The 27779-nt window shown below is 36.5% G+C and overlaps 1 protein-coding gene across 3 annotated transcripts in view; it reads right to left on the reverse strand.

Annotated features, from left to right (window-relative positions):
• Positions 1-27779, reverse strand: part of LOC116075526 (E3 SUMO-protein ligase RanBP2) — a 49567-nt gene that overhangs the window by 20106 nt on the left and 1682 nt on the right. For 2 of the 3 annotated variants that reach the window (XM_031348772.1, XM_031348770.1), the window contains exons 2-19: positions 23868-23935; positions 22533-22644; positions 21236-21388; positions 20500-20730; positions 20063-20208; positions 18611-18803; positions 15625-15712; positions 14203-14412; positions 11843-12024; positions 11583-11758; positions 11295-11418; positions 10595-10756; positions 10245-10382; positions 10022-10168; positions 8640-8819; positions 8462-8545; positions 5001-5136; positions 210-304 (exon numbers count right to left, since the gene is read on the reverse strand). In XM_031348772.1, the coding sequence (XP_031204632.1) occupies positions 210-304; positions 5001-5136; positions 8462-8545; positions 8640-8819; positions 10022-10168; positions 10245-10382; positions 10595-10756; positions 11295-11418; positions 11583-11758; positions 11843-12024; positions 14203-14412; positions 15625-15712; positions 18611-18803; positions 20063-20208; positions 20500-20730; positions 21236-21388; positions 22533-22644; positions 23868-23935 (2625 nt within the window). The remainder of the gene's footprint in view (positions 1-209; positions 305-5000; positions 5137-8461; positions 8546-8639; positions 8820-10021; positions 10169-10244; positions 10383-10594; positions 10757-11294; positions 11419-11582; positions 11759-11842; positions 12025-14202; positions 14413-15624; positions 15713-18610; positions 18804-20062; positions 20209-20499; positions 20731-21235; positions 21389-22532; positions 22645-23867; positions 23936-27779) is intronic. The other variant, XM_031348771.1, reaches the window with a different exon arrangement.

The raw sequence follows: 27779 nt of genomic DNA on the forward strand, positions 1-27779 counted from the left end.
AACATAAGGGCCTAAACCACCCCATCCTCCTACATTTAAAATACTCCAAATGTTTCGATTTACTGTTAACACAAAAATAAGATGACTATGAAATGCCTATATCAAAGGTCACATCTTTCAATACTGAACTACTCTGTTTAATTTCTTTAAAAGAAGCCTAACATTTAAAATGTAAATAGTCATAATTGTATATGCTTTTCCTCTGTTACCTTTGTGGGAGTTACATTAGCAGCTGGTCTGAGAAGATACTGGGAATTATATGCAGGTGACTGACTATAATATACTGACGGGCCAGTAGTTGCAACTAAAATGAAAGAAACAAACAAAAAAGAAAACAATGTTAAAAGTCTATTCTATAGTTTAAAATACTACCTAGACAAGAATTATAAATATAAGAATCAAGGAAGTCTTAATTATTCTGATCTTTACATTTCTATAAAGTATACCATAAAACAATTAATAAATGAAGAACTAAAAAAAAGCAAAAATAACAACAACAACAAAAAAGACAGTTAAATGACACAAAGAAAAATAACACTGCTATTGTCAACACGAACAAGCACTTAACAAGCATGCCAGAGCAGGGCATAAGGCACATGCCACTTCATCTTGCACTCAAAAAGGAAGGTGGATTTCTCTAAATTTTAGCTAAAGCTGTATAGTGAGAGCTCTCTAAAACAAAAACAAAGAAAATAAATGGTCCATCTACGATTAGCAGAATGTTAAGCACAGAACTGCTCAACATTAGGAAAAAAGTAATAACCAAGTGCATCTGATGGCCTAAATGTTTAAAAGAGGACTTGAAAATCTAAAAAAAGACAGGGTTGCAAATTGTGATCTCAAATTATTACTGAGATTTAAGCTTAAAATGATTTAAGCACAATTATGAAAAGAGTCTCACAATAAATAAGCCTAAGACCAACTACATGGCTCAGCAGTGAAGATGGTTACCACATACACTTAGCAATAAGACTAAGTTCTAGAACACGTGTAAAGGTAGGTTGTCTTCTGACCTCCGCAGATGCTGTGGAATGTACGTACATACATACATACAGGCACGCACGCACACATGCACGAATGCACATACACACAAATGTTTTAAATTAAAATTTAAAGACAAATTCACATAAAACTTATGTTCTTTGGCTTAAAGCAGATGTGTGTGTGCACATACAGACAGACAAATACAGATACACAAACTATACGCTCCACTTGTTCTGTGAGGTTTATAAAAGGCGCTTATACTAATGGCAAAACTAGACTGGTATGCTTAATCTGTTTGACGACAGTTTTACCAGAACTAAAAACCAAAAGACTTTTCATACTGTACATGAAGTGAAAAACTGGAATTGTGAACAAGTAATTTTGAAAAAAGCAATAAAAAGTAAAGAAAAATAAGTACTTCTTCAAGTTTGAATCTGAACACCTAATGGAATGTTATTCTGAATCCCCCTGAGGAGGAAACAGGCATGGAAACCTCAAGTTGATTGACATGAGACAAGAACATAAAAATGTACATAAGGGGCTGGAGACATGGCTTAACAGTTAACCACACTTGCTGTCCTTACAGCACAGCAACCACATGGCAACTCACAACTGTCTGCCACAAGCACTGTATGCCTAAAGAGCACATACATGCATGCAGCCAAACAAATATTTATATATACAATAAAAAGGAAATATTTGATCTACAATTAAAATCAGCAACTCTATCAGTGACTAGTAACTCAGTGGGACAAAAGATTAGAAGTTCTTATAAATGTAATAAAAAATAATCTAATACAAAAAAGCCAGTATGTGAATAGACAATTCAGTGGGGGAGGGGGGACAGGACGAATTCAAGACTATAAAATGAGAAGCATGTACTATGTAAAAATATTAAAACTGGTAAGGTTTTTGTACAAGATGGTGCTATTAGATACTAGTAATAAAAGCAAAAACAGAACTTTTAAAATGCCTGAAGGAGTTTAACAGTATAGTTCAACTCAATGACATAAACACATCAAGCATGTAGGTGGCCCTAGGTTTAAGCTTCAGCACAATAAAATAAGAAAAAGAAGATGAAATCTCTACGGTTCTAACAACCCTAGAAATGTGTCCAAGCATTATTTAGAGGAGCCCAAACTAAAACATTAAAAAAAGGAATACTGGCAGTATTTGCATATAAGGAAATACGATCATGCGGTCATTTGCATATGGTCAATACGTGTTTTCAAAAATTTTTCAAAAAATGCTCCAAATTTAAAGTAGCATTTAAAAAGCAGGCTACACACACACACACACACACACACACACACACACACACACCATTAAATATATATACACATATAAAATCATTTTATGTATCCAGGAAGAATGATCAAAAAGGACAGTGTTCCAAATGTTCTGAATAGGGCTAGAGAGATGGCTCCCCTATAAGCTGGCAGACAGTGCACAGGAGCTTTAAGAAGGCAAGGTCTGAGCTCTACACACATACTCATCTACGTAAGATATGACATTTGAGTTTAACTTTACAAAACTTTGCTAACACTTAGAAATCACTGTAAGAAAAAAAGTGAATTTTTTAAGTGTGGCTCTATGAACCAAATACAAATGTGTTTATTTAAACTGGATCTCACTCTAACCTTCCTGGTTTGAAAGCAATTAGAAAACAACATGCACTCAAGGGAACTGTGGCTCAGACCTTCAGTCCCATCCCTCAAGCAGAGATAGGAGAATCACTGTAAATTTAAAGTCAGTTTTGAGTTGTGTGCATCACGGGTTAAATGCTGCCTGCCCACCTCCCCAATCAATATACATTACAGTTCTAGTTAAGTAGCTCTTGTCCAAATTTTTGGTGCCAAAGGTATTTCAGGTTTCAGAATGTTTGCATATACATAAAAATGTCTTGAAGAATATAGAATGCAAGCACCACTAAGCACATTCATGTACCATAAATTCATCCAGTACATATCCTGAAAGTCTTTGGATTTGTTTCTGAGACAGGGCCTTACTATGCAGGCCAGGTTGGTCTTAGATTTGTGATCTTGCTAGCTCAGCATCTTGAGTACTAGATTACAGGCATATTTGCCACCATACCGTGCCTGACACTTTTCAGTGAATCTGTATTTGACAACAACCTTCATGAGTGTTTGGTGTAGGATTTTTCCACTTACAATCCTGTGACAACACTCAAAAGTTTCAGGTTTTACAGAATTTCAGATTTCAGAATGTCAGAATAGGAATACCAAGAGGCACTGTACCAGACTGGAAAGTTGCTCTCAATTAGGGTGGCTGTCACATCTATCTCTAACGAACTGTATAGTAAATAATAATAGAAAACCCTTCTAAAGCTATTTCCTCATCTATAAAACCAAGTTTACCAATAGTGTTTACAACCAGTTACTGTGATAAATTACCTACAAAATGTACTTTTGCACAGCTACCCACAATAAACACTATTAATAATCTTGGCTCATTAGTGTTTACTACACAGTAAAAAATATTCCATACCTACCTGAATATACACAAATAATCACAGTAATTATGTAAAGCAAGTATCAAGAAAAACTTAGCCAGGTGGTGGTGGCGCACACCTTTAATCCCAGCACTTGGGAGGCAGAGGCAGGCAGATTTTTGAGTTCAAGGCCAGCCTGGTCTACAGAGTGAGTTCCAGAACAGCCAGGGCTACACAGAGAAACCCTGTCTGGAAAAAAAAAAAAAAACTTATTATGGAGCCAGCTGTGGGAGTATGTGCCTAGAAATGTAGGAAGAGGTGGGTATATAAATTTCTGAGTTTGAGGCCAGCCTGGTCTACACAGTGAGTTCTAACACATCAAGAGCTACATAGACCCTAAATAGATACACAAACAGACAGACAAAATAGTAAATAAATGGCAAGAGAATAACTCATTATGGGTTTTCCAGTGAGTAATCATGTTTGAAAATAAGGGCTGGAGAGATAACTCAGCAATTAAAGGCTAGGCTCACAATAAAAATAAATGAACTAAAAAAACCATTGAAAGAACTCAAGAGGTTTAAATTCTTTTTTTTTTTGTTTTTCAAGACAGGGTTTCTCTGTTTAGCCCTGGCTGTCTTGGAACTCACTCTGTAGACCAGGCAGGCCTCGAACTCAGAAATCTGCTTGACTCTGCCTCCCAAGTGCAGGGATCAAAGGCATGCGCCACCACTGCCCAGCCTGAGGTTCAAATTCTTTTTTTTTTTTAAAGATTTATTTATTATATCAAAGTACACTATAGCTGTCTTCAGACACCCCAGAAGAGGGCGTCAGATCCCATTACAGATGGTTGTGAGCCACCATGTGGTTGCTGGGATTTGAACTCAGGACCGGAAGGTTAAGAGCAGTCAGTGCTCTTAACCGCTGAGCCATTTCTCCAGCCCCGAGGTTTAAATTCTTATTATGCACCTCTTAGTATATAACTGTACTAGTTAACATATTTCAATTTATGAAACATTTCACAGGTTAGCTACAATGTACATAAAAAAATTTAGCTTTAGGGCTGGAGAGATGGCTCAGTGGTTAAGAGCACTGACTGCTCTTCAGAAAGTCCTGAGTTCAAATCCCAGCAATCACATGTTGGCTCACAACCATCCATAATGAGATCTGATGCCCTCTTCTAGTGTGTCTGAAGAAGCTACAGTGTACTTAGATGTAATAATAAATAAAATCTTTTTAAAAAAAAATTAGCTTTAATCTATTTAGAGTAGTAGTAAGACTTGTTTACTCTTTCTAATTGGATTTATAAAATTTCAGTATACTAAATATAGTTTTGGTAAGTAAGTAGACATATTCTAGAATGTACAAAACACAAACAAGTTACACTCACAAGTTACCTATTTAAATGGGAGCAAGAGAGCTGAGCTGGGGTATAGATCAGAGGTGGAACACCTATCTAGCAAGCAGAAGGCTCCAAAGTCTTAGTACTACAAAAAAGAAAAAAAACTTAAAAAGAGGGGTATTACGTTATTGGGATATAGGGTTTACTTAGCTGCCAGCTCACCTGTTAGTGGAGCCCCATGATAAGTTTGTGACCCCTGATACCCATCAGGAGCTGGGTCTTGTCCATAATGTTCTGTCGGCCAGCGATGAGGGGATGCAGAGTTATTGCTATTTAACTTCAATTCCTGCATTTCTTTCTATTTAAAATTAAAAAGGAATGTTAAATGTTTAATTACACGATGCTGGAAACAGTCTCAACAAACACTTAACAAGTATTGTAAACTTAAGTGCTTGGTATCATTTAGATTATACTTTCCACTGGAAAAAGAGTGCCAAGAATACAATTCCTTATTAATATCTGTCTACTCCTTCACTTTAACTCGACTCCAAAGGACTAACTCCCTAAGTCTCATTCCATTTCCATTCTATTTTTACTTACATTTATCTTCATAAAATTTAATCCATCCCAAACATTTACCTACTAAAAAAATTAAGACCTACAAATGAAACTTCTTTTTCTGACAATCACTTTCCTCAAGCACTTCAAGCTACCTACTCAGCTTCCAAGTTCTCCTCATACTGGTATATTGTTCTTATTATCTGGACTATTCAACACTGAAAATCATCTAACTCTTATCCACATGGGAGGTAACCAACAAATTTCCAAGGTAATAACAAATAGCAGCAAATGAAAGTGGTATATGCTCAGAAGTATGTATACATTCTTAGTCATACCATGCTGTTATTAAACAATATAACCCATTCTTCAAATAGACAGATTATATAGATAGACAAGTACAAGAAAGGACAGAACTGGCAACTGATCCAGATCAGACTCCAAAATATTTTCGTAAGAAGGCTCTACTGCCAGACAAGATGGAAGGAACACTACTGCCTTCTACAAGGCTACCTGATCTCTTATTACTTTATTGAATGGCTAGCATCCTAACATAAGAACCTATAAAATTTTCTCTTGTAATGTGGGATTTACCAATGAATTGTTTCTTTTTGTTTGTTGAAACAGGGTTTCTTTATAAAGCTTGGCTGTCCCAGAACACACTATGTGTACCGGGCTAACCTCAAACTGGAGATCCTGCCTCTACCTCCCACGTGCTGGGATTAAAAGTATGTGCAAGCACCACTTAGTTTCCTATTTAGCTTTTCTCAAAAAAATAATATCAAATGTACCTGGATATAAAATGACGGGTCAATTTTGAAAACAGTTTCAAAATTTTGAAAACAGCATCCAACCAATTTATAATAAATGAGATTAAAAAAAAAAACTAATGTATTTGCTTTCTTGATATAGAAATGCTGCATTTGGAGTGGTAGCTCACATATATAATCCCAGTATGAGGGAAAGTGAGGCAAGAAAGCTGTCATAAATTTCAAGCCTTCTAGTACTATAAACAATGACTCAAACACAAAACATATAAATACAAGTGTTTCATACATGTCCTTACCTCAGTTTTCAAGTTAAAAACAGTCCCCACTCATCAACCTACTCAACTGTCTAGACACTGCACATCCATAAATAAAAAACAAGAAGTGATGGGTACTTGGCTCAGAGTTCTAAATTTGATATATAATATAATCATAACTATTAATAGTAAAAGAGCTAGGACGCCTGGGGAGATGACAGTCTGCAAAGTGCCTGTTACACAAGCATAAAGATCTGTGTTCAGACTAGTGTCCACAGAAAAGCTGGGCTTAGTGATGTGAACCAAAAATCCTAGCATTACAAGGTAGAGAGGTAATTTCCCAGAACTCACTGGCCAGTCTAGTGAACTAACTAGCCAACTAGTGAACTGCACATTCAATGAGAATAAACTAAGGTGGAAATTAATACAAACCACCAGATGTCAACATCTATGGCTTCCACATGTATGTACACATTTTTAAAAAATGTGGCAACAACTGGTTTCAACAATTCTAAAACTTCACAACATATAAATCAAACAAAAGGAACAAATTTCCTAGAACAGTAACTAGAGTTGCCAGGCAGTAGTGGCACACGCCTTTAATGCCAGCACTTGGGAGGCAGAGGCAGGCAGATTTTTGAGTTCGGGGCCAGCCTGGTCTACAGAGTGAGTTCCAGGACAGCCAGGGCTACACAGAGAAACCCTGTCTCGAAAAAACCAAAGAAAAAAAGAAAGAAAGAAAGAAAGAAAGAGGGAGAGAGAGAGAAAGAAAAAAAGAAGGAAGGAAGGAAGGAAGGAAGGAAGGAAGGAAAGAAAGGAAGACAGAAAGAAAGGAAGACAGAAAGAAAGAAAGAAAGAAAGAAAGAAAGAAAGAAAGAAAGAAAGTAAGTCAGTCAAGAATTCTGTGTAGCAACCAGTTTTCCAGGCTCACAGACAAGGTCTCCATTACATTTCCACAGAATAATGTTGAATGACAGAAACCTATTGAAAGAAACTCTAATGTATTATCATGGTTCATATAACACAAAATAATTGTACAAATTCAAAACTTTGTTATTTAAACAGTTTTCAAAGCCAAATACTGTTGATTATACATAATAAACACCACAAAGCAAAATGTACTTAGTATAACATTAGGTGTAGGAATAATTCTTAGCCAAAAGGCATGAAAAAAAGACTTGTGCAATTCTAAAATTAAAAAAAAAAAAAAAAAAAAAAAAAAACCTGGGCTAGCAAGATGGCTCAGCGGATAAGAGTACTGACTGCTCTTCCAAAAGTCCTAAGTTCGGATCCCAGCAACCACATGGTGGCTCACAACCATCTGTAATGAGATCTGACGCCCTCTTCTGGTGCATCTAAAGACAGCTACAGTGTATTACGCCAGAATGAGCAGGGGCAGGAGCGAGTTCAGACGGCAGAGGTCCTGAGTTTGATTCCCATCAGCCACATGATGGCTCATGGCCATCTGTACAGCTACAGTGTACTCATACACATAATAAATAAATAAATAAATAAATAAATAAATAAACCCTAAATTCTAGACTATAATTAAGCCATTCATATAAAAAGCATCTAAACACACACACAAAAAAATTAAGCACAGACAACTTTTCAATTCCCAATGATAAATTCAACATTATCAACAGACACACTGAGAAATGAATCAACACAAAATGATAGTGTATAGTAGTAGTACAAATTACTCATGTGGGGAAAACAGGAATCAAATTATGTTTTAGATAAAAAGTTTTATCTTAAGACATCTCATGTGGAGATAGTACATAATTTAGAAAATATGGTTAGGAGTCAAGAGAAATTGATTCTATAAACTATACTAAGGGCACACTTTGATCAACTGTAAGAAAGTAAAGAAATAATCAGGAGAAGGGTGGGGGGAACACTTAAAGCCAGGTGTGGTGGTGAAAGCCCTTAATGCCAGTACTCTGAAGGCAGAGGCCAGCCTGGGTGAGAGTGAATTCCAGGGCAGGACAGCCAGGGTTACATGGAGAAACACTTGTCTTGAAAAACCAAAGAAAGTAAGGAACTGATTAGAGAAAAAAATCTTAGCATGAGAGTTACACTGAACCAAACTAAATGTTACCTTAATGGCCTCTACTTGCTGGCAGATCATTTTCAGTAAAGAATTTTGATCTTCTGCCCATCGAGGTGGTGTTTTTGGAGAATACTGAACATACAAACATACACACAAATATGTTAACAGCGTTTACAATGGGTAGAAAACACCTCATAGTACAATGATTCATTTCTTTCCTACTTGCCTTGTAACTTTTACTTGGTGATAGAGAATATTTGGTAGGAGATGGTGTTGAATGCTTTAAGTCTGCATCAGCACTTCGCAAGCAACCGTTTTTATAAAGAGGACCTCCTTCACTGTAGTCTTCAAGTTCCTGCATAACTGAGTTCAGCATCTCTTTTACAGACTCAAGGGGAACAGGCAACTGAAAAACAAATGCCTTAGTTTGCAAATATAATGCTAAAATACCTTAGAAATAAAGAATCAATACTATTAAGCTGTTCACATTTTTCTTAGTTTATGTGAGTCAGGAACTCACTTAACTTCTTAGTCCTTACTCAGCCTTCCAAGTGTGAGGACTGTATGTGTGTACCACAGCACATTTTAACAAGCATCTATGACATGTTAAGTTATACATATATAGAAGCATTGCAGAATCTAAAGCCTAAGCTGTCCCTATCATATCTGTAAGTCATGGTAACAAAGAAAAGTGAACATAGGAAGCTTTTCCACCTGGAAGTTACACACTCTTCTCAGATACTTTGAGCAGAGTGAAATACCAAACAATATAAATCCTTATCTAAGATCAGCTATACATATTAATAAACAGAAGACTTAGAAGGAAGGCTAAACAGAAAACCACTATGAGTGGAAACTCCTGAGAGCTAGTCCATAGGAAATTAGGGAAAAAAATGCTGATTTCACATAACCAAAATACATTAATAACTAATTCTCAAGTTATCATATTCATTTTGATTACATGCACAAATGACAAAACTACTGTCTATCTTAGAAATCAGTATGTACTTAGATACCAAAGTTGTTGTGTAGGGGTGTGTGTGTGTGTGTGTGTGTGTGCGCGCGCACAAGCAAGCTAGGTATTTACATATGTATGGCAGGAATGTGCACAAGCATGCATGTAGAAGCCAGAGGTTGATATCAAATATTTTCCTTGATCACTTGATCTCCACCTTATATATGGAACCATGGGCTCTCACTGAACCTGGAGCTCCATCTGGTCTAACTAGTAAGCTTACTCGAGGGATGTCCCATCATGGCCACCTGAGTACTAGAGTCATGATCAGCTAGAATTTATTTGAGCGCTGAGTGACCAATCTTGGACCCTCACACTTGTGCAATCTTCCCAATCCCAACTGGCAAATTTTTGTTGTTGTTTCAAGATATACCAAACATAAGATAAAAGAAAACTAAACATTCATAGACATTCACACTACACACATGCCCCAAACACATCTATATACCAAACATAAAAGAAAACTAAACATGCATAGATTCATTCTGCACACACGCCCTTAACACATCTATCATAAGTGATACTTAAGAAATGCCTAGATATAAAGCAATCAACAAACAATACTACACATCAGACAACAACCAGCAACTTACTTTCTGAACCACAGAAATATTTGAATCACTATCATCTAAAATTTTTATCAGGTAGTCCCTAGTCTTTCTCAGATAATTTTTGCATTCTTCTTGATCTTCAGGAGACAAGGCATCATTTTCAATGTCTTCTGCTTTCCTGTGAAAAATCTACACAAAATACAATTAGATTTTCAAAGCAAGCAAACAAACAAACAAAACTGAATTCAATTCTCATATCACTTACCAATGCAAGATTCCAATAAGAAACTACATTTTTAATAGATTCAAAAGCAGTCATGGCATCTTCTATATTTCCATTAACAGCATCCAATATAGCAAAAGTTATGTGTGCATCTTCTTCATATTCACCAATTTCAGATGCCTAAATACATTTATTTAGTAATTGTTAGTTGAACCCAAATTTCCAAAGATTATATTTTATCTAAAGAAAATTAACATTTCATTATAATCATAATTGTCAGCTATAAGATTTAGAAAGCAACACCATTATAAAATAGCAGCACAATTTGCTTAGCTATTTTCTATATGTATATAAATTACATAAGCAATCAACTCATTAGCACTCATTATTACCTGAATATCCACACTATGGAAATGTTTAAACAGGGGATCAATAGGTTCAGGAATACTATTCTTCTTTCTGATCATCTTCAACAATGGTAAAACTTTCCTCCAATAATGAACACTTCTGCCTATGTATTCCCGTTGATCATAAAAGGAATTAAGACTGCTGCCCTAAAATACAAAGTCAGGTCCACAACATTATAAATGGTTTTGAGAAACTGGGAAAACTTTCAGATCAAAATGAAATGGAACATCAAAAGAAAAAGTTATTAACCGCCTCTACAAGAAGCAGTCCAATCTATTTTTAAGAGCTGCCATTTTTAAGGTGGTCATGGTGGCATACAACTGGCTCAAAACCTGGTACTTGGGATGTAGAAGCAAGCAGACTGGAACTTCAAAGTCATCCCTGGCCATATATCACGTTCAAGGCCAGCCTAGGCTATGTGAGACTATGTATCCCATTTCCTCTGTAACAACCCCCAGCAATAAAACCAGACATTTTTAGATAACCAAAATCTGCCTCTGAAAATAACACTTTGGTCAAAAAGCTAAACAGCCATCTACTCTGATATACAATACAAACTACTAGTATTAGTACTAGCCAGCATTTTACTAATTACTTATGTGTAAGCAATTACCTTTATTATAGAAAAACACTTTCATTTAAGCCAAAGTTCTTTTTTAAAAATTCACAGTTCAATGAACTCACTGTTTTCTGAAGACTCTGTGCCCAATGCACAAGCAGAGCAGGTTGAAGGCCATGCTTTTCCTGGCCTCTCAGACTGTTTATTTCACGTTGAACTAGAAGCCGCAATTTTGCTGAGGTTCCAGGTCTAAAAAAAAAAGTTTAATTGAACTATTTTAAAGCAATGCATTTCAGCACTTACATATATGTCAAGTGTCCCATGACAAATTAAACCTTTACATGACAATTAAGTTAAACCTCTAGTAAGACCCGGGCCATAATCTAAAGGATCATTACTGTTTTACTACTTACAATGCCTTTCTGTGAATCAGAGTACACACTGCATCCCACCAGGTCTTCTGTCTTTCTGTACAAAGCTGTCTGCACACAGGAAGTGGCAAACACAATGGTTGATAGGAAGTGTGGTGAGAATTACACTTCTCCTTTAACTGTAAGTGACTGGTATATATAACTCCAAGTAAGAATACCTGTTTGATTTTTAAAAAATAATTAAGTTAGAAAAACAAATTACAAACACTCAAAATATTTTATTAATTATTATCATTGCTTACTTCAAGATCTAAAATACATATTGATTCAGGTGCATTTGTTTCCAGCCTTGATGTCTCCTGAGGCAAATGGTGGAAGAGCTGTTTTAGCCATTTTCGAATTGCTGGTAAAGTAGGCAGTGAATTCCATTGTAAGCCAAGCCAGGTAAGGTGCTGAAGACTACCATTATGTGCTCGAACAGCACCTGAAACAGAGCAGAAAAAACTGCCATGTATTTTCTTGTATTTTCTTTGGGTTTTTAGATTACAAAATAAACAACTAAATTTAGCAAAAAATTTAACTGCAAACTTTTTTTCTGTTTCAAAACTGAGGAACAGAATAGCAAAAATTTCACATGTTTATTGAATATATTCATACTTTAAAATATTTTATTTATTTTTCCAAGACAGGGTTTCTCTATGTAGCCAGTCTGTCCTGAAACTCACACACTGTGGCCTTGAACTCAAGAGATCTACCTACCTCTGCTTCCTGAATGCTGGGATTAAAAGAGTATCCCACCATGCCCAGCTATACTTTATAAACTTTAGTAAGAAATGGTGCAAATGAAAAAGTTTTCCTAGTCCATCTGAAAAAACAAGACTCATCAAGAAAGTTAAAAATTAAACTTAAAAAACTTAAAAATTAAATAATAAAACCAATCTAACAAAGAACAATGTGCATTTTATATTATAAAAAATTTTAAAAGATTTTCCTTTCAATAAGGAATCATTAAATAACAATGGAATACCATTTTATTAATTTATGAGCATAATAAAAAGCACATTTTCTTCTTTAAGAAATCTAATACTGAAAAAGCTTATGAAATTCTCGAAGTAAAAAAAGTCCAACTTTCCTAGAAATGATAACATTTCTAGCAATTTGCAAGAAAAAAATCTGTCCCAGTACTTTCATTTTTAGAAATCTCCAAGGAATTAATTTCAAAACACATACTATTAATGAAGTTTTCTAATACACTGCCCTCTTGTGATCATCACTGGCCATGTGAAAAGATAAAGTTATTCAGTTTGTACAAGGACACTAAAAAGGTCAGCAGACTGGCAAAGTGGTCCAGTTTTATGGGAAGAAATAGGTCATCTACATTGAATAGGTATAGCAAGAAAAAGCTAATGGCACTCCTGTCCAAATAGGTATTCACACCAGCAAGGTGGTTGTCACAAAGATCACAAAAAACAAACAAACAAACAAAAAACAAAACACCCTAGAACATAAAGCTAAATCTCACTAAGCAAGAAAAAAAAGGGCAAATACAAGGAAGAAAACAATGGAGAAGATACAAAGATAGAAGAAACTTAAATACAACCTTAAAACATGGTTAAATGGGCTGGAGAGATGGCTCAGCGGGTAAGAGCATCAACTGCTCTTCAGAAGATCCTGAGTTCAAATTCCAGCAACTACATGGTGGATCACATCCATCCATAATGAGATCTGATGCCCTCTTCTGGTGTGTCTAAAGTCAGTTACAGTGTACTTAGATATAATAAATAAATAAATCTTTGGGCTGGAGCGAGCGGGGTTGACTGGAGTGAGCACAACCATCTGTTGTACAGTGTACTCATATACATAAAATAAATGAATCTTTAAAAAAAAACCCTGGTTAAATAAGGTAAGGTGTAGTATAGTACACCTTTTTTTATACAAGCACTAGAGAGGCAGAGGCAGACAGATCTCTGAGTTCAAGGCCATCATTTACATAGCTAATTCCAGGCCAGGCAAGACTATGTAGTGAGACCCTGTTTCAAAACAAGCAAAACAGATCTTGTTTAAAGTTCTTAGTAGTATTATATTATTTTAACAGTACCAAAAAACTATAAATAAATTAAATGTTGAATAATACAAAGTGCCTAGCAAATAACATATACATACAGATATATACATACACACTATAGACAGAAACTTCACAAAAGAAGCAAGACATATATAAATATTTATTTATAAATACATATATAAATAACTATTTTGCCAGGCAGTGGTGACACACACCTTTAATCCCGGCTCTCAGGAGGCAAAAATCAGGCAGATCTCTTATCTCAAAGGCCAGCCTTGTCTACAGAACAAATTCTAGGTGAGCCAGGAACACACAGAAAAGTCCTGTCTTTAGATAGATAGATAGATAGATAGATAGATAGATAGATAGATAGATAGATAGATAGATGGATAGATAGATAGATAGATAGACATAAAGATAAAAAAATAGAAACAAACATTTCAAAGAAAAATAAAGTGTCATCTACATCTATACTCTTTAACATCTATTTCCTATAAAATAAACCTAGAAAGAATCTAAAATATATCATAACTGTTGAGCCTTCCTGGTAGATACAGATTATGACGAAGACTATTTCTTATGAAAGATGCAACTTACCAGTATCATATCTAGCCAAGTCATCAGGGTCTGGCACTTGTCCATCAAGGTTTCCAATATCATCACTACCAAGAAAAGATCTCTCCTTGGATGACTGACTGGAAAGCAGAGCATCACAGAGAGCAGACTGGCCACTTTTGTTAGCAAAGGATTCCACAACTTCCTTTAGAAAGTCTTGCTTGCCACGACTTAAGTTTAGCAACATGTGCCCTGAAAAACAAATTATTTCCTTCATTGTATAATGAAACAATAATTACTTACTCATGTCTCTTAATTATTTTGTTGAGAAAACCAAGAAGAAAATAACGAGGTTATCTCAGATCCCATTTTCCAACCTCCAAATCACAGCTCATCAACAAAAATAGTTCTTTATCAAAAGTAAACAATACAGGTTTCACAGTATCTGTGTCTACATAAAGTAAAACAAATGGGAGGGGAAATAGAATGAATTTTAAAATGCTAAAGGTATTATCATTTTAGATAGTAAGTATAGGAATTAAGTGGCCTTCCACCAACAGCCAAGAACCAAACTTTAATGCGCTGATCTGATGCCCTGATGGCTAACACTGGATTCTCAGATTCTTGCTGTTTTTAAACAACTTTAAGGAAATATCTATATGCAGGTTCTAGTGAAATTTTTTATTCCATAAGTTCAAAATAAGGATTTGTTTTCAGCCAGTGCCTGGATTAAATACTATTACATATTATACCATGCATGGACTCTGAAAAATATGGGAAATATATAGTTACCAAGCATTTTATATCATTCCGTTTAGGCAAGTAAAGACTGTCCCCACAGAGCAGTGTCTCCAAGCAGTAGTGTTGAACATTTGGCTATAGAAGTGTTTTTCACACTCAAGAGGGATGCTCTAACACCCAGATAGAGCAGTTATCTCCACTGGGAAGCAAATACCATTAAGTAGGTTCTTAATTTTTAAAGAATGCATTGGGGATTTAGCTTAGTACTAGCCTAGCAAGTACAAAGTCCTAGGTTCAGCCCTTAGCCCACACTCTCTGCGGGACAAAGTGGGGGCAGATATAATGGGGTATTTTTTAATTTCTGCCATGCCTACCACCTTTGGCAAAGTATGAACAAGTATGAATATAGCAAAATGTGGCAAAAATAAACCAAGTAATTATGGAGGGTTATCTAAGGATACTATAAAGACTTTAACTAAGGAAGCCTAAACAAAGTTTTGATCTTAGGATGGCAAAATGGCTCAACTTGAAAGGCACTCACATGCCACTAAGTCTGAGGACCTGAGTTCAACCCCAGAGTCCACATGGAAAAGACAGAATCAACTCCTGAGGGATTTACAGTATGAGTGAGTACACGTACAATTCATACACACAAATAAATAAATGTAAGGGAAAAAATTGTTTTACTATTTCAGAATTTAATCAGTTAAAATATTATGTTACCTGACTGGCTAAGGCGATCGTGGGCCATCGTTTCCAGTAGATTTTGTCCAGCTTCTCCTTTTATTAATTTAACCTTTGGTCTTGGAACCTGACAATTTTAGAATAAAAATAATCTAATTCAATGATACTCATATTCCCAATAGTCAGATATTCCTTTCCATACTATTTTTTGACAGGGTTTCTCTGTGTAGCCCTGGCTGTCCTCGAACTCAGAAATCTGCCTGCCTCTGCCTCCCAAGTGCTGGGATTAAAGGCGTGCGCCCCCACTGCCAGGTGCCACACTATTCTTTAAATAATGTCCAGTTAATTAGAAAATAACTGGCAAGGAAAAAAAATTATGTAATCTATTTAAAAAAAAAAACAGTATAGAGTATTTTAATTAGGGTGTAGTAGATAGAAGAATCTATTGTGAGCTCAAGGCCTGCCTGTGCTACACATGGAGTTCCAAGCAAATCAGGGCTATGAAAAATCTTGTCAAACACCATGACCATGGAGAAGTGGAGCAGGTGCCTACCTAGAGTCTTCAGCCCTACAGACCAGTGTTCACAGTACTAAAGATAGTCTTCACACTGCCAAAGGAGAGTTTTGTATATGCCTGGCCTAGGAAGTGGCACCATTAGAAGGCGTGGCCCTGGGGCTGGAGAGATGGCTCAGTGGTTAAGAGCACTGACTACTCTTCCAAAGGTCCCGAGTTCAAATCCCAGCAACCACATGGTGGCTCACAACCATCCGTAATGAGATCTGATGCCCTCTTCTGGGGTGTCTGAAGACAGCTACAGTGTACTTATATATAATAAATAAATAAATCTTTAAAAAAAAAAAAAGAAGGCGTGGCCCTATTGAAGGAAGTGTGTCACTGTGGGCATGGGCTTCAAGACCCTCCTCCTAGTTGCCTGGAAGCCAGTATTTTGAAGCTAGCTGACTTCAAATGAAGATGTACAACTCTCAGCTCCTCCTGCACCACGCCTGCCTGGATGCTGCCATGTTCCTGCCTTGATAATGGACTGAACCTCTGAACCTGTAAGCCAGCCTCAATTAACTGTTGTCTTTATAGGAAGAGTTCTTGGTCACTGTGTCTGTGCACAGCAATGAAAACCCAAAGACACCAACCCAGCCACATACCTTGCACTCTCCAACAGTGACCTGCCTGCAAGATACACTAATAGTGCACAAAGCTTGTTACCAAATAACTGATCTGACTTAAGGCCCACTCCATTAGATGAAACCTATGCCCTATGCCACCTAGGTGACTGAGACTAAATACACCAATGATCTAGGGAAAAACCAAGTACTACTGTTCTGCTAAAGGAATGTTGCAATAAAATAACTCCTATCAACCTTTTGCTATACTCACTTGATCATTGCATAGCTCAACTAAAATCAGAGCAGCTGTCTCCTGTACCAGATGGAAACAAATATAGAAACCCACAGCCAGACAATATATAGAGAATGAAAGACCTAGGAATACTCAGCCCTACAAAAGAAATGTTCCAATCATATCCCTCCCTACTCAAGGGTCAGGGAACATTACAGAAGAGGCAACAGAAAGAGTCTAAGAGCTAGGATATAATGAAGGAAACCAAGGAAATCAAGGCCTTCTAGATACACCAGGGCTGGTGCACATATGAACTAAAAGACTGTGACACCTGCACGGAGCTTGCATGGGTCTGCACCACAGAAGGTCCCATTCCTAATCCAGAAGCTATCTCCAACTGACTTGCAAATGAGAAGGTTCCCTCCAAGGCAGCCTCACTGGAGAGACAAAGCACTCTTAAGGGTAGGCCCCATGGCCAGCAGGAGGCACAAAGTGAACAACATCTTTGAAGGTTGTTTCTCTCATGTTATGTCAGACAAGTTTGTTTGTTTCTTTTTTCTACCTTACAGGTCCTTTGCACATAATTATGGCTTCCAGTTTGGGACTTTGATGAGAATCCTAAGTGTGCAAATGTGAGTGTCACTACAGCTACAGCCTTTCTTCATCTCGTTTTATCATATTCCAATTTTTTGTTTTTATTTTACTATTTTGGTCTTACTATTATTCCTTAGATGCCTGTCTGGTTTTTTTATTAATGATAGTGTGTGGATCAAGATGAAAAGAAAGATAGGAAAGAACTGGTAATAGTAGGGGGAAGGAAAACCAATCAGAATATATTGTATACACGTATTTTCAATTAAAAAAAATCTCGTCAAAAGAAGCAGAGACAAAGAAGGATACGAGCAGAGAGAGGAAAGGGAGAGAGAGAGAGGAAAAGGGAGAGGGAGAGAGGGAGAGAGAGGGAGAGAAGATAAGAGCAAAAGAAGGAGAGGAGAGGAGAGGGAGAGTGGGGAGAAAAAAGTGAAAGGCAAGGAGGAAGAGAAAGGTAGAAGGGGAGAGAAAGGTAGAAGGGGAAAGGAAGGGAGAAGAGAAAGTGGAAGGACTGAGGGGAGGCTACCTGGCCCATATATAACTTTGTGAATCACGCTTAGCCCACATTTACTATTTCCTCTTTAGAGGCTGCAGAGATGGCTCAGTTAAGAGTGGTAGCTGCTCTTACAGAGAAGCTGGGTTCAATTCCCAGTAACTCACATGGCAGCAGTTCACAACTAGTGAGCTAATTCTAATTCTAGTTCCAAGAGACCCAACAGCCTCACACACGTAAGCAAAACACCAGTGCACATGAAATAAAAATAAGTCATTAATAATAAAATGAATAAAATTTTATCTTTAATATTATGTTCCCAAAGATGGCCAAACTAAAAGATCAAATGCTTCAAAATGATCTGCAAATAAATAAGCCCAATATAGAATGTCCACAAGAATGCACTAACACCGGCTTCACCTGTCTAAACAATGCATTGACCTTGTTATAGTTATTCAAACTAACTTTTATCTTAATTTTAATACAATATTGATTCACATATTTTTATTATACGTTATGACATAACTATGAGAAACACAATAGTCTTTTTGAAATGATAACTACACCTAAAACTGGAAAAGGCTTACCTGAAATGCTACAAGATAGCACAATGCAGCCAGCTCAGAAAGAGCTCGCCACTGGATGTCACTCTGCTGACCCATCTTCAAAAGAAGGGAGCCAACATGCATGTAGAAATGTGCTTTCGCTTCCAGGAAAGCAGCTGACAGCTCGTCATTCCCACCCACAGAAGATTTCACAGACTGAAGAGCACTGTCAAAACTGTAAAATTAAGAGAGTAAACAGGTACTCCACACTACAGCAATGTGACTAATCAGTTTTATTCTTTAATTCAAAATAAATTTACTCAGACCTAGGTTAAATTTCATCTTCCTCATTCACACTTCACAGATGAAGCACCCTAGTGGATAATCACACATTAAAGAGCTAGTGGGAATTTTCATCCAGCACTCTACAAGGTTATCCAACTTCAAAATAGCTATTAGTCACACACACACACAAAAAAAAAAAAACAAATCAAATTTCCGATAAAATGTAAATATCTAACATTAAATGAGGGTAAGACATAGTTCAGAAATTTTTTTATTTTATATTTTAATGAACATTTTTAAAATCTAGTGATCAATCCCTACAAGTCTCACACTGTGTGAAGGATTATTTTAAAGCACCTTATCTCGAGAAATGAGAGCAACAGACTTTACACCAAATAAGGTCTGAGGATTTCTATGGGTTCTCACAGATCTCTTAGGGGATTCCCTGGGGTTAAAACTATTTTGTAGTAATAGTAAGAAACAAGAAATGTTTTGCCCTTTATACTCATTTTCCCACACATGTATAAATGAATTTTCAGAGAAATTCAAATATGAAACATACAGAATGACATAGTTGAGAATCTAGTTGTGTTCAATTAAAACAGATGTTACATAACCAAAATGTATTTAACAATGTCTTATTTCCTCACAACCTAACCGTTTAAGAAATTCTTAGCTGGGCGGTGTCTCTGCCTCCCAGCACCTGGGAGGCAGAGACAGGTGGATTTCTGAGTCACCTGTCTACTGAAACCAGCCTGGTCTTCAGAGTGAGTTCCAGGACAGCCAGGGCTACTCAGAGAAAACCTGTCTCACAAAACCAAAAAAAAAAAAAGGGGGGGGGGGGAGAATAGAAAAAACTCCTTTAACTTTTAGGGTCTTGCCGGGCGGTGGTGGTGGTGGCGCGCACATTTAATCCCAGCACTTGGGAGGCAGAGGCAGGTAGATTTCTGAGAGTTCGAGGCCAGCCTAGTCTGCAGACTGAATTCCAGGACAGCCAGAGCTACACAGAGAAACCCTGTCTCAATAAACCTCAAAAAAAAATTCCTGTAACAGCAAAAGTAATTTTCCTCCAAGTATTTTACTGTATGAACTGTACGTAAACTATAGAAATGCTAACAATGTGAAGAAACCTAGACCAATTACTGGAAAAAAGAAAATCTGTCACTTGTTAAGTGTGTGCCTATGCAAACTCTCTCAACATCAACATACCTTTCCAGTAGTTCTCTACTTTCCTGCACATCTCTGGTGGAAAGTGTAAGTAGCATAAGGTTTGCATAGGCTAGAAGTAAGTCTTTGTTGGTTGCTCTCCAAGTACTTTTATCAGAATCCAAACACTGCAGAGACTCCAGATATTCCTATTTTTTAAAAAAAACACAGTAAGTTACAAAACTTCAACAGATTTTAAATATCAAATACACATACATACACACAAAAAAACACAGAGCAAATTATAGGTGTGTAAAAATGAGTTTTTACACTAGTCTTATAAATTAAAACACCAAAGACACACAAAGACACACACCAAATTTATTTTCCCACTTTACCAATTTAAATTGAGCTTGGCAAAGATTTCATTTTACAGTTGTGCTATATCAATGAAAGAAACTTGAGTGTTAGAACACTGTAGAGAAACAGCTTTCACCTACCTTAAGAGTTTGTACAACACATGAATTCCATTCTAAACTTGAACGTAAAGCTGTGTTCCTATCTGCCTCGTGACAGTGAGCCACAGCATCCTTCAATCTTTTATTTGAACGATAAAGTTCTACTAGTCGGATATTTACATGAACATCATCAGGTCTTGCATAAAGTTCTGACTGAATCAAGTCAAAAAGTTTATTCCATCCATCTTCACCTTTACAATCTAAAAGTTGTTCCTATTTGGGAGAAAAGTCATTAAATGCTGAGTAATACCTAAGTTTCCTCTGCTTCCCAAGTGCAGGGACTAAAGGCATGCACTACCCTGACAGGCTAGAACATATTTCTTTGTAATAGTTCTAAGCTTTTGACCTATAGATAATTATCTAATGAACCAAAGATTTTTTTCCAGACAGAGCTTCACTTACACCTTAGCTGAACACACCCTCACCTTACTTCCACTGATTACAAAATGATACAATGGACCAAACCAACTACGCTGTACAAACTATGAAACTGTATAATCGCTAAAGTATGATTCCAGAACAACTGACATAACATTTGTAAAGTTTTGTAAGACAACACTCAGAAATGTTTTAAAGGAATTACTCAAAACATTTTTAAAGAAAGCATGAACACCTTCTTCTATTAAGTTTGCTACTAAGAAGTATTTAAGCTTCTAAATACTAAAAATGATTATATCTTAGTTTTCTCCATTCATAAGTTTCTTGGTTGAGGCTTTACCTTTAATTTATAAATGGCAGGACTTCCTGGAAAAAGTTTGGCTGCTCTTTCAACCCAGTATTTTGCTCTTCCATCGGTCACATCATTTTTACAAAGCAATTCTGCAATCTTCAACACAAGATCTTTTTGTGTTGGGTTTAATTCCACTGAACGCTGATGTCAGAAAAAAATACCAAAAAATAGAAAATTTAACTTATATACATAAGGTATATAAAGTATATAAAGTCCTCAAAAAAGCTGTACACATTATCTTTTTTCCAAAGACTTTTAAATTTTTTAAAATTATATGTATTTGCACATAAGCGCCCACATGAATGTAGGTACACAAAGAGGCCTAAGGAGGGTGTCAGATCCCCTAACACTAGAATTACAGGTAGTTGAGCAGTTCCATACAGGTGCTGGAAGCCTAACTCAGCACAAGAGTAGAAGCAGTCTTCTTCCGAGCCTCTAGAACCTCTATTCCTAAATGGTGTTATTTTAAAGCTGGCAAAGCATCAGTATTTTTTGTGGAGTGGTATGGCACCTCCATATCCCACACTTTTCATTCTAGCACTCAGGAGGCAAAGGTAGGAGGATCTGTGAGTTCAAGATCAGCCTGGCCTACATAGCAAATTCTAGTCCAGCCAGCACTATGTAAGATGCCCTCAAAAAACAAAGCAAAATCAAATTTTTGCAAAACCAAATCAAACAAATTTTGTATTACATATAGGAAAATTTTAAAAGAATAAATGAAATCATTATCTCTGACCTTTTTTGGCCTTTTTTAAGTTATTTATTCTGTATTCCAGGGGTATATGTACCCTTGTACCAAGGCAAACCAGTCCAGGTCACAGGACAACTCCTCCTTTTACCTTGCAGGTTGCAGGAATCAAACTCAAAAAGATGGTGAGGCTCAGCAGCAAGTGCCTTTACCAGCTGGGCCATCTCACTAGTCTGGACTTAAAATTTTATGTGTTAAATATTCAAAATCTGAAGTATGTTCCAAGCTAAGCCACTTAATAGTACTGATGTTTGTTTTCACTATGTGGGTAAAATTTGTATGATTATTTATTACATACCAATGTATATACTTTTTACTTTTAAATGTGTACTGGTTTTTAGTCTGCATGCATGTCTATGCACTATGTATGTGTCAGGGAGGCCAGAAGATGTCAGATGCCTTTGAACTGGAATTACAAAAGGCTGTGAACCATCATGTGGGTGCTGGGTAGGAAACCCAGCTCCTCTGGAAGAGCAGCCTGTGCTCTTAATTGTTCCAGCCTCATATAACCTGTATTTTAATCGTATAGTTAATTACCTTGTAACATTCTACAGCTTTGTCTATATTTTCTTCGACTTCATAAAGAAGACCCAAAAATCTGTGGGCTTTAGGGTCTCTCTCTTGCACATTAATATACGTAGAAATGTATCTGTTTTAAAAATACAAAAATAACAAATTAAATATATAATTGTACCTAGTATGTACATTAAAACAATTTAAAATAAAAATATTTACAACAAGACCGAAATACTGACAGCAGAGTACAGCCTAAACCAAGCAACCATCCAATTATTGTAGAACAATTACTGGCTACCATTACTTATTTAACATAGAGTTCAAAAATATTCATTTCAAAATAACTAATAACCAGACAGAGCTAAACACCTGTTTACCCATTTTACTATTTTATTCACGATTTAGACACTTTTATTTTATGTGTATCTAAGTGCCCGCATATAAGCATTGTGCCACAATGGTGCCTAGTGCCCATGGAGAACAGAAGGTGGCACCAGATCTCCTGGAGCTCCAGTTACAGGTATTTATAAGTCACCACTTCCTCTTCAAGAGCATCCAAGCACTCCCTACCACTAACTAAGCCATCTCTGCAGCCTCTCACTTTACTACAAAGTGCAACATTTGTGCTACCTACCAAAAATGAACACATAAAATGTTTTTCTTCCTGATCACATTTAGTAAAGCAATGAAGAATTTCACATAAAATAAGCAAAATGATTGTAATCTACAAACAATAAAAATTTAAAGTGAGAATATGTAAAACACTAAAGAACTATAAAGAGAATAGTGTCTAAACAAGAAAATTTATACATAAATACATTATGTCATACATAAAATTCATCAGAGATAAGTAAGTGTAACATTAGAGAACTATCCTTGTAAAACCAAAGTTACAGCCTTTCTCACTACGAAGTCCCCTCCTCCTGCCACTGCTTTTATAATCTGTCTCCCTTTTAACTTCCACCTCTAGGCTACTCTGAGTAAGGAAATTAGAATCAGCAAGTCTCTTGCCTTATTGATAAAACAGCAACTACTAAACTATTAGCATTAAGTCTGTGTTTGTTGCTTATCTCCAGCTACCCGAAGCACCAGATATCTAAACAAGAAGAAATTTACAAACAGGGATGATCTCTTTTATCCTACCTGAGAGCAATTTTAGAAAGTGTTTTAAACCAATTTCTGCACTACATATAAACAGAAGCCAGTAAGAAATACTTGTTAGAGGTTCAATCTAACAAATGTCTGAGAGCAATAAATCCCTGATTCCAGAATACATTTGAAAGGAAAAATGTGTTCTTTAGCAGTTTTTCCTATTACAAGGAGGAAAAATTAAAACATTTCCAGTTTGGCACTTACTTTTTAGCAAGATCATATTCTTTAGCTTCATAGTACAGCTTTGCAAAATAAAATCCTTTCATTGACTTCTAAAAAAAGAATTCAGTAGTTTTACTGTTCACATTTTCAAATATTATACAACTTTTTCAAAGCACAAAAAAATGCCCTAACAAGCTTAATACTAATTTTTTTATTTAAAAGGTAAAAAAATGCTGCCATATGTTCTAAAAGTTAATGGTTCTGAATATTATAATTTCTATCATAAAAAATAAATTCAAGAATAGTTAAAACAGCCGGGCAGTGGTGGCACACGCCTTTAATCCCAGCACATGGGAGGCAGAGGCAGGTGGATTTCTGAGTTTGAGGCCAGCCTGGTTTACAGAGTGAGTTCCAGGACAGCCAGGGCTACACAGAGAAACCCTGTCTCGAAAAAACAACAACAAAAAAAATAGTTAAAACAGACAGCAGAAGCTACATTTCAAGACATGTAAAGTAGTTCATATCTGTAGTACTAAACACTCAGGAGATAGAAGCAAAAGATCATGAGTTCAAGGCCATCCTAATCTCAAAACCAGCCTGAGCTAACTGACAGACAAGACGCACAAACACACTCACACAAAATAATCTGATCTTACTCAGGCTAGCTAGGGATACCATGGCCATGTCTTATCCAGCATGTTTTAAACTGCTTTACTGGCATCACTCTACAGAGAAGTACACAGAAATCAACTTTTCTGGGGAAAGAGACACATACTAGAATTCACTCCTTTCCTACCATGTATAAAAAGCCACTTGGGAAAGCATTTCAGAATCATTAAGGTACTGGGAATTCCCTGGTCCATGTATTATTTTCTTTACAGACCAGTATTTTACACAAGGATTTTAAAAGGCTAAAATTTGGTATTTTGTTTTTTTTTTTTTTTTTTTTTTTTTTTTTTTTAAAGACAGGGTCTCACTATGCAGCCTTGGCTATTGTGGAACACAGTAAGTAGTAGAACCAGAATAGCCTCAAACTAAGAAATGTACCTGCCTTTTCCTCCCAAGTGATAGGATTAGACATATGTCACACCTGGCTTTGAGATCCATTTCATACCCTCAATCTTTATTACCATAAACTGACAAGTCCAAAATCCAGCTACACACAAGATTATGGTCTAGGGTAGAGAAATAATGGCTTACAGTAGCACCCACATGGCAGCTCACAACTGTCTTTAACTCCAGTTTCAAGGATCCAACGCCTTCTTCTAACCTCCTTAGTCACCAAGCATGCAAGTGGTATACAGACTTACATGCAGGCAAATCACTCATACATATAAAATTAAAAACTAAACAGTTGCTGGGCAGTGGTGGCACACGCCTTTAATCCCAGCACTTGGGAGGCAGAGACAGGTGGATTTCTGAGTTCGAGGCCAGCCTGGTCTACAGAGTGAGTTCCAGGACAGCCAGGGCTATACAGAGAAACCCTGTCTTGGAAAAACAAAAAAACAAACAAAAAACCCTAAAAAGTTGACAGTGGTTTTGGATACACAAGTATTCATAGGGAAATTTTGTTTTCAAGGGGTGAGGCAATCTTTTTTGTGTGTTCTTATTTATGTGAAAGATAATTTACCTATCTTTTGGACTGTTGCTAATAGAACTGGTTCAGACATTAATGACAGCTAGTAGCTTTAGTCTGCTACCAACAAGCTGTTTCAGCAAGTATTCTTCAGAAGGGATTGTGGGCGTGGGAACTAAAGTAGATAGCTCGTGTCTGAATTAATGAACCTAAACCATTATCAGAACATTCTAGCTGAATGCATCAAGGGAATATAGCACTGCTTCAGCTAGTCTCCTAGTGTCCTCTCTGGCTCAGTCAGGGCACCACCATTGTAACTACATTATGCCAAAACCCTTAATGGTAGCAATCAACGTCCTGATTGGTTTTTTGTAGACATTTATCCATCCCTTCAACTATAGGGTCCACTTTGGTAGGAAGACCCTGGTGGCTAGATTACAACCATGGAAACACCAGTGGTAGGTACTCAACATATATTGAAGTACACATAAATCTTCATAGGCATGACTACCTTGGGATGAATTTCATAGTTCCAACAATATAAAACTGTACTCTTTTCCTTCTATTACCTACTTTCCTCCATAAAGTTTGTATCCATTTGCTCTATTCCGTATTAGAATGTCTAAGAACAGCTTTTTTTTTTCTTTAATGTCTGATAACTTAGTATGCAGAAGAGGGGTCACAAAAGCAAGACTCATTTCTTTTTCCTGAAACAGGGTTTCTCTGTATAGCCCTGGCTGTCCTAGAACTCACTCTGTAGACCAGGCTGGCCTCGAACTCAGAAATCCGCCTGCCTCTGCCTGCCAAGTGCTGGGATTAAAGGTGATTTCTTAAGCAATGAAATTGTTTTCTTTGCTGTTTACTCTTTAGTGGTAATATGCTAAGAAAAGCTATTCTCACTTGAGATTCATAAAATCCTCATCCCTATATTCTTTCAGTTTCTCTAAAATTACTTTGAAATATAACACTTATTTTTCCAAGTAGTATACACTGGAGCCTTTGTTTCTAAAAGGTTATTAACCAAACATCAATTTTCAAGCAATACGTACTAAATAACCCATCCATTAAACAAACCCTTTTCTCCATATTCTGGAAAGCAAATGTTTATGTATAACAGAATCTGGTTCTATTTTGAAACTATGTTCTTGCTCTAGCACAAACTGACCTGAAATGCTACTGTAGCCAGGGATGCAAATGAACTGGGATCACAGCTATGAGCTACTATGCTCAGCTTTTATGTATTGCAGTCTTAATTTATTAATACCTCTTTCTGCTACCCAACCTTACAAATGATTTACAAGATTATATTTGAAAACTGAGCCGGGAAGTGGTGGCGCACGCCTTTGATCCCAGCACTTGGCAGGCAGAGGCAGGTGGATTTCTGAGTTCGAGGCCAGCCTGGTCTACAGAGTGAGTTCCAGGACAGCCAGGGCTACACAGAGAAACCCTGTCTGAAAAACTAATTAAAAAATAATAATAAAAGGAATAAGACTCCCAACACCTGCTACAACATGGATGACCTTGAAAATATATTAAAAGGACAAATATAAGATCTTACAAACTTTAAAAATGAAAAATAACCAAATTCATAAATAGAAAAAGAGGTCAGCAGGAACACAAAAAAGAAGCCCCTGAAGCATTCTCTCTCAATGGTTACAGAACCTGTTTGGTATATTTTGGTTTTGGTTTTGGTTTTTGTTTTTCATTTTCCAAGACAGGGTTTCTCTGTGTAGCCCTGACTGTCCTGGAACTCACTCTGTAGACCAGGCTGGCCTGGAACTCAGAAATCCTCCTGCCTCTGCCTCCCAAGTGCTGGGATTAAAGGTGTGTGCCACCACCGCCCAGTGTTTGGCATAACTTAAAAAAAAAAAAATTGGAAATAAGGGTTATGACTGAACAACTCACTCTGAATGTAAATGCCACAAAAGTGAACAATGAAACTAGCTAAAACAAAAAAGTTCTTATCATTATCATACTATCCAAATCAATAATAACCAACCCAACCAATCTTAGGTAAAGTAATATTTTTTTAAAAAAAAAATTTGGTAGCAGGATGTGGTGGCAGACACCTTCAATTCCAGAACTGGGGAAGAAGAGTCAGGTGGATCTCTATGAGTTTGAGAGCAGCCTGGTCTACTCAGTGAGTTCCAGAACATAATAGAAACCCTGTCTCAAAACAAAGAGAAACAGTAACTCAAAAGTTGGATTTGAATATGAAGAACTGGAAATGGTTCCTCACATAATTTAACAACTATTTACACATTTACATAGTGTTAGTATTAGTTGAGTATGCTTTATTTGAAATGCTTGGCATTTTTAGATTTCAGGGTCTTGTTTTTTAGTGATTGTTCTTTAGATTTTTTTTTTTTTTTTTTTTT

Source organism: Mastomys coucha, unplaced genomic scaffold (assembly GCF_008632895.1).
Source record: "Mastomys coucha isolate ucsf_1 unplaced genomic scaffold, UCSF_Mcou_1 pScaffold3, whole genome shotgun sequence".
In the NCBI taxonomy this organism is placed as follows: Eukaryota; Metazoa; Chordata; class Mammalia; order Rodentia; family Muridae; genus Mastomys; species Mastomys coucha.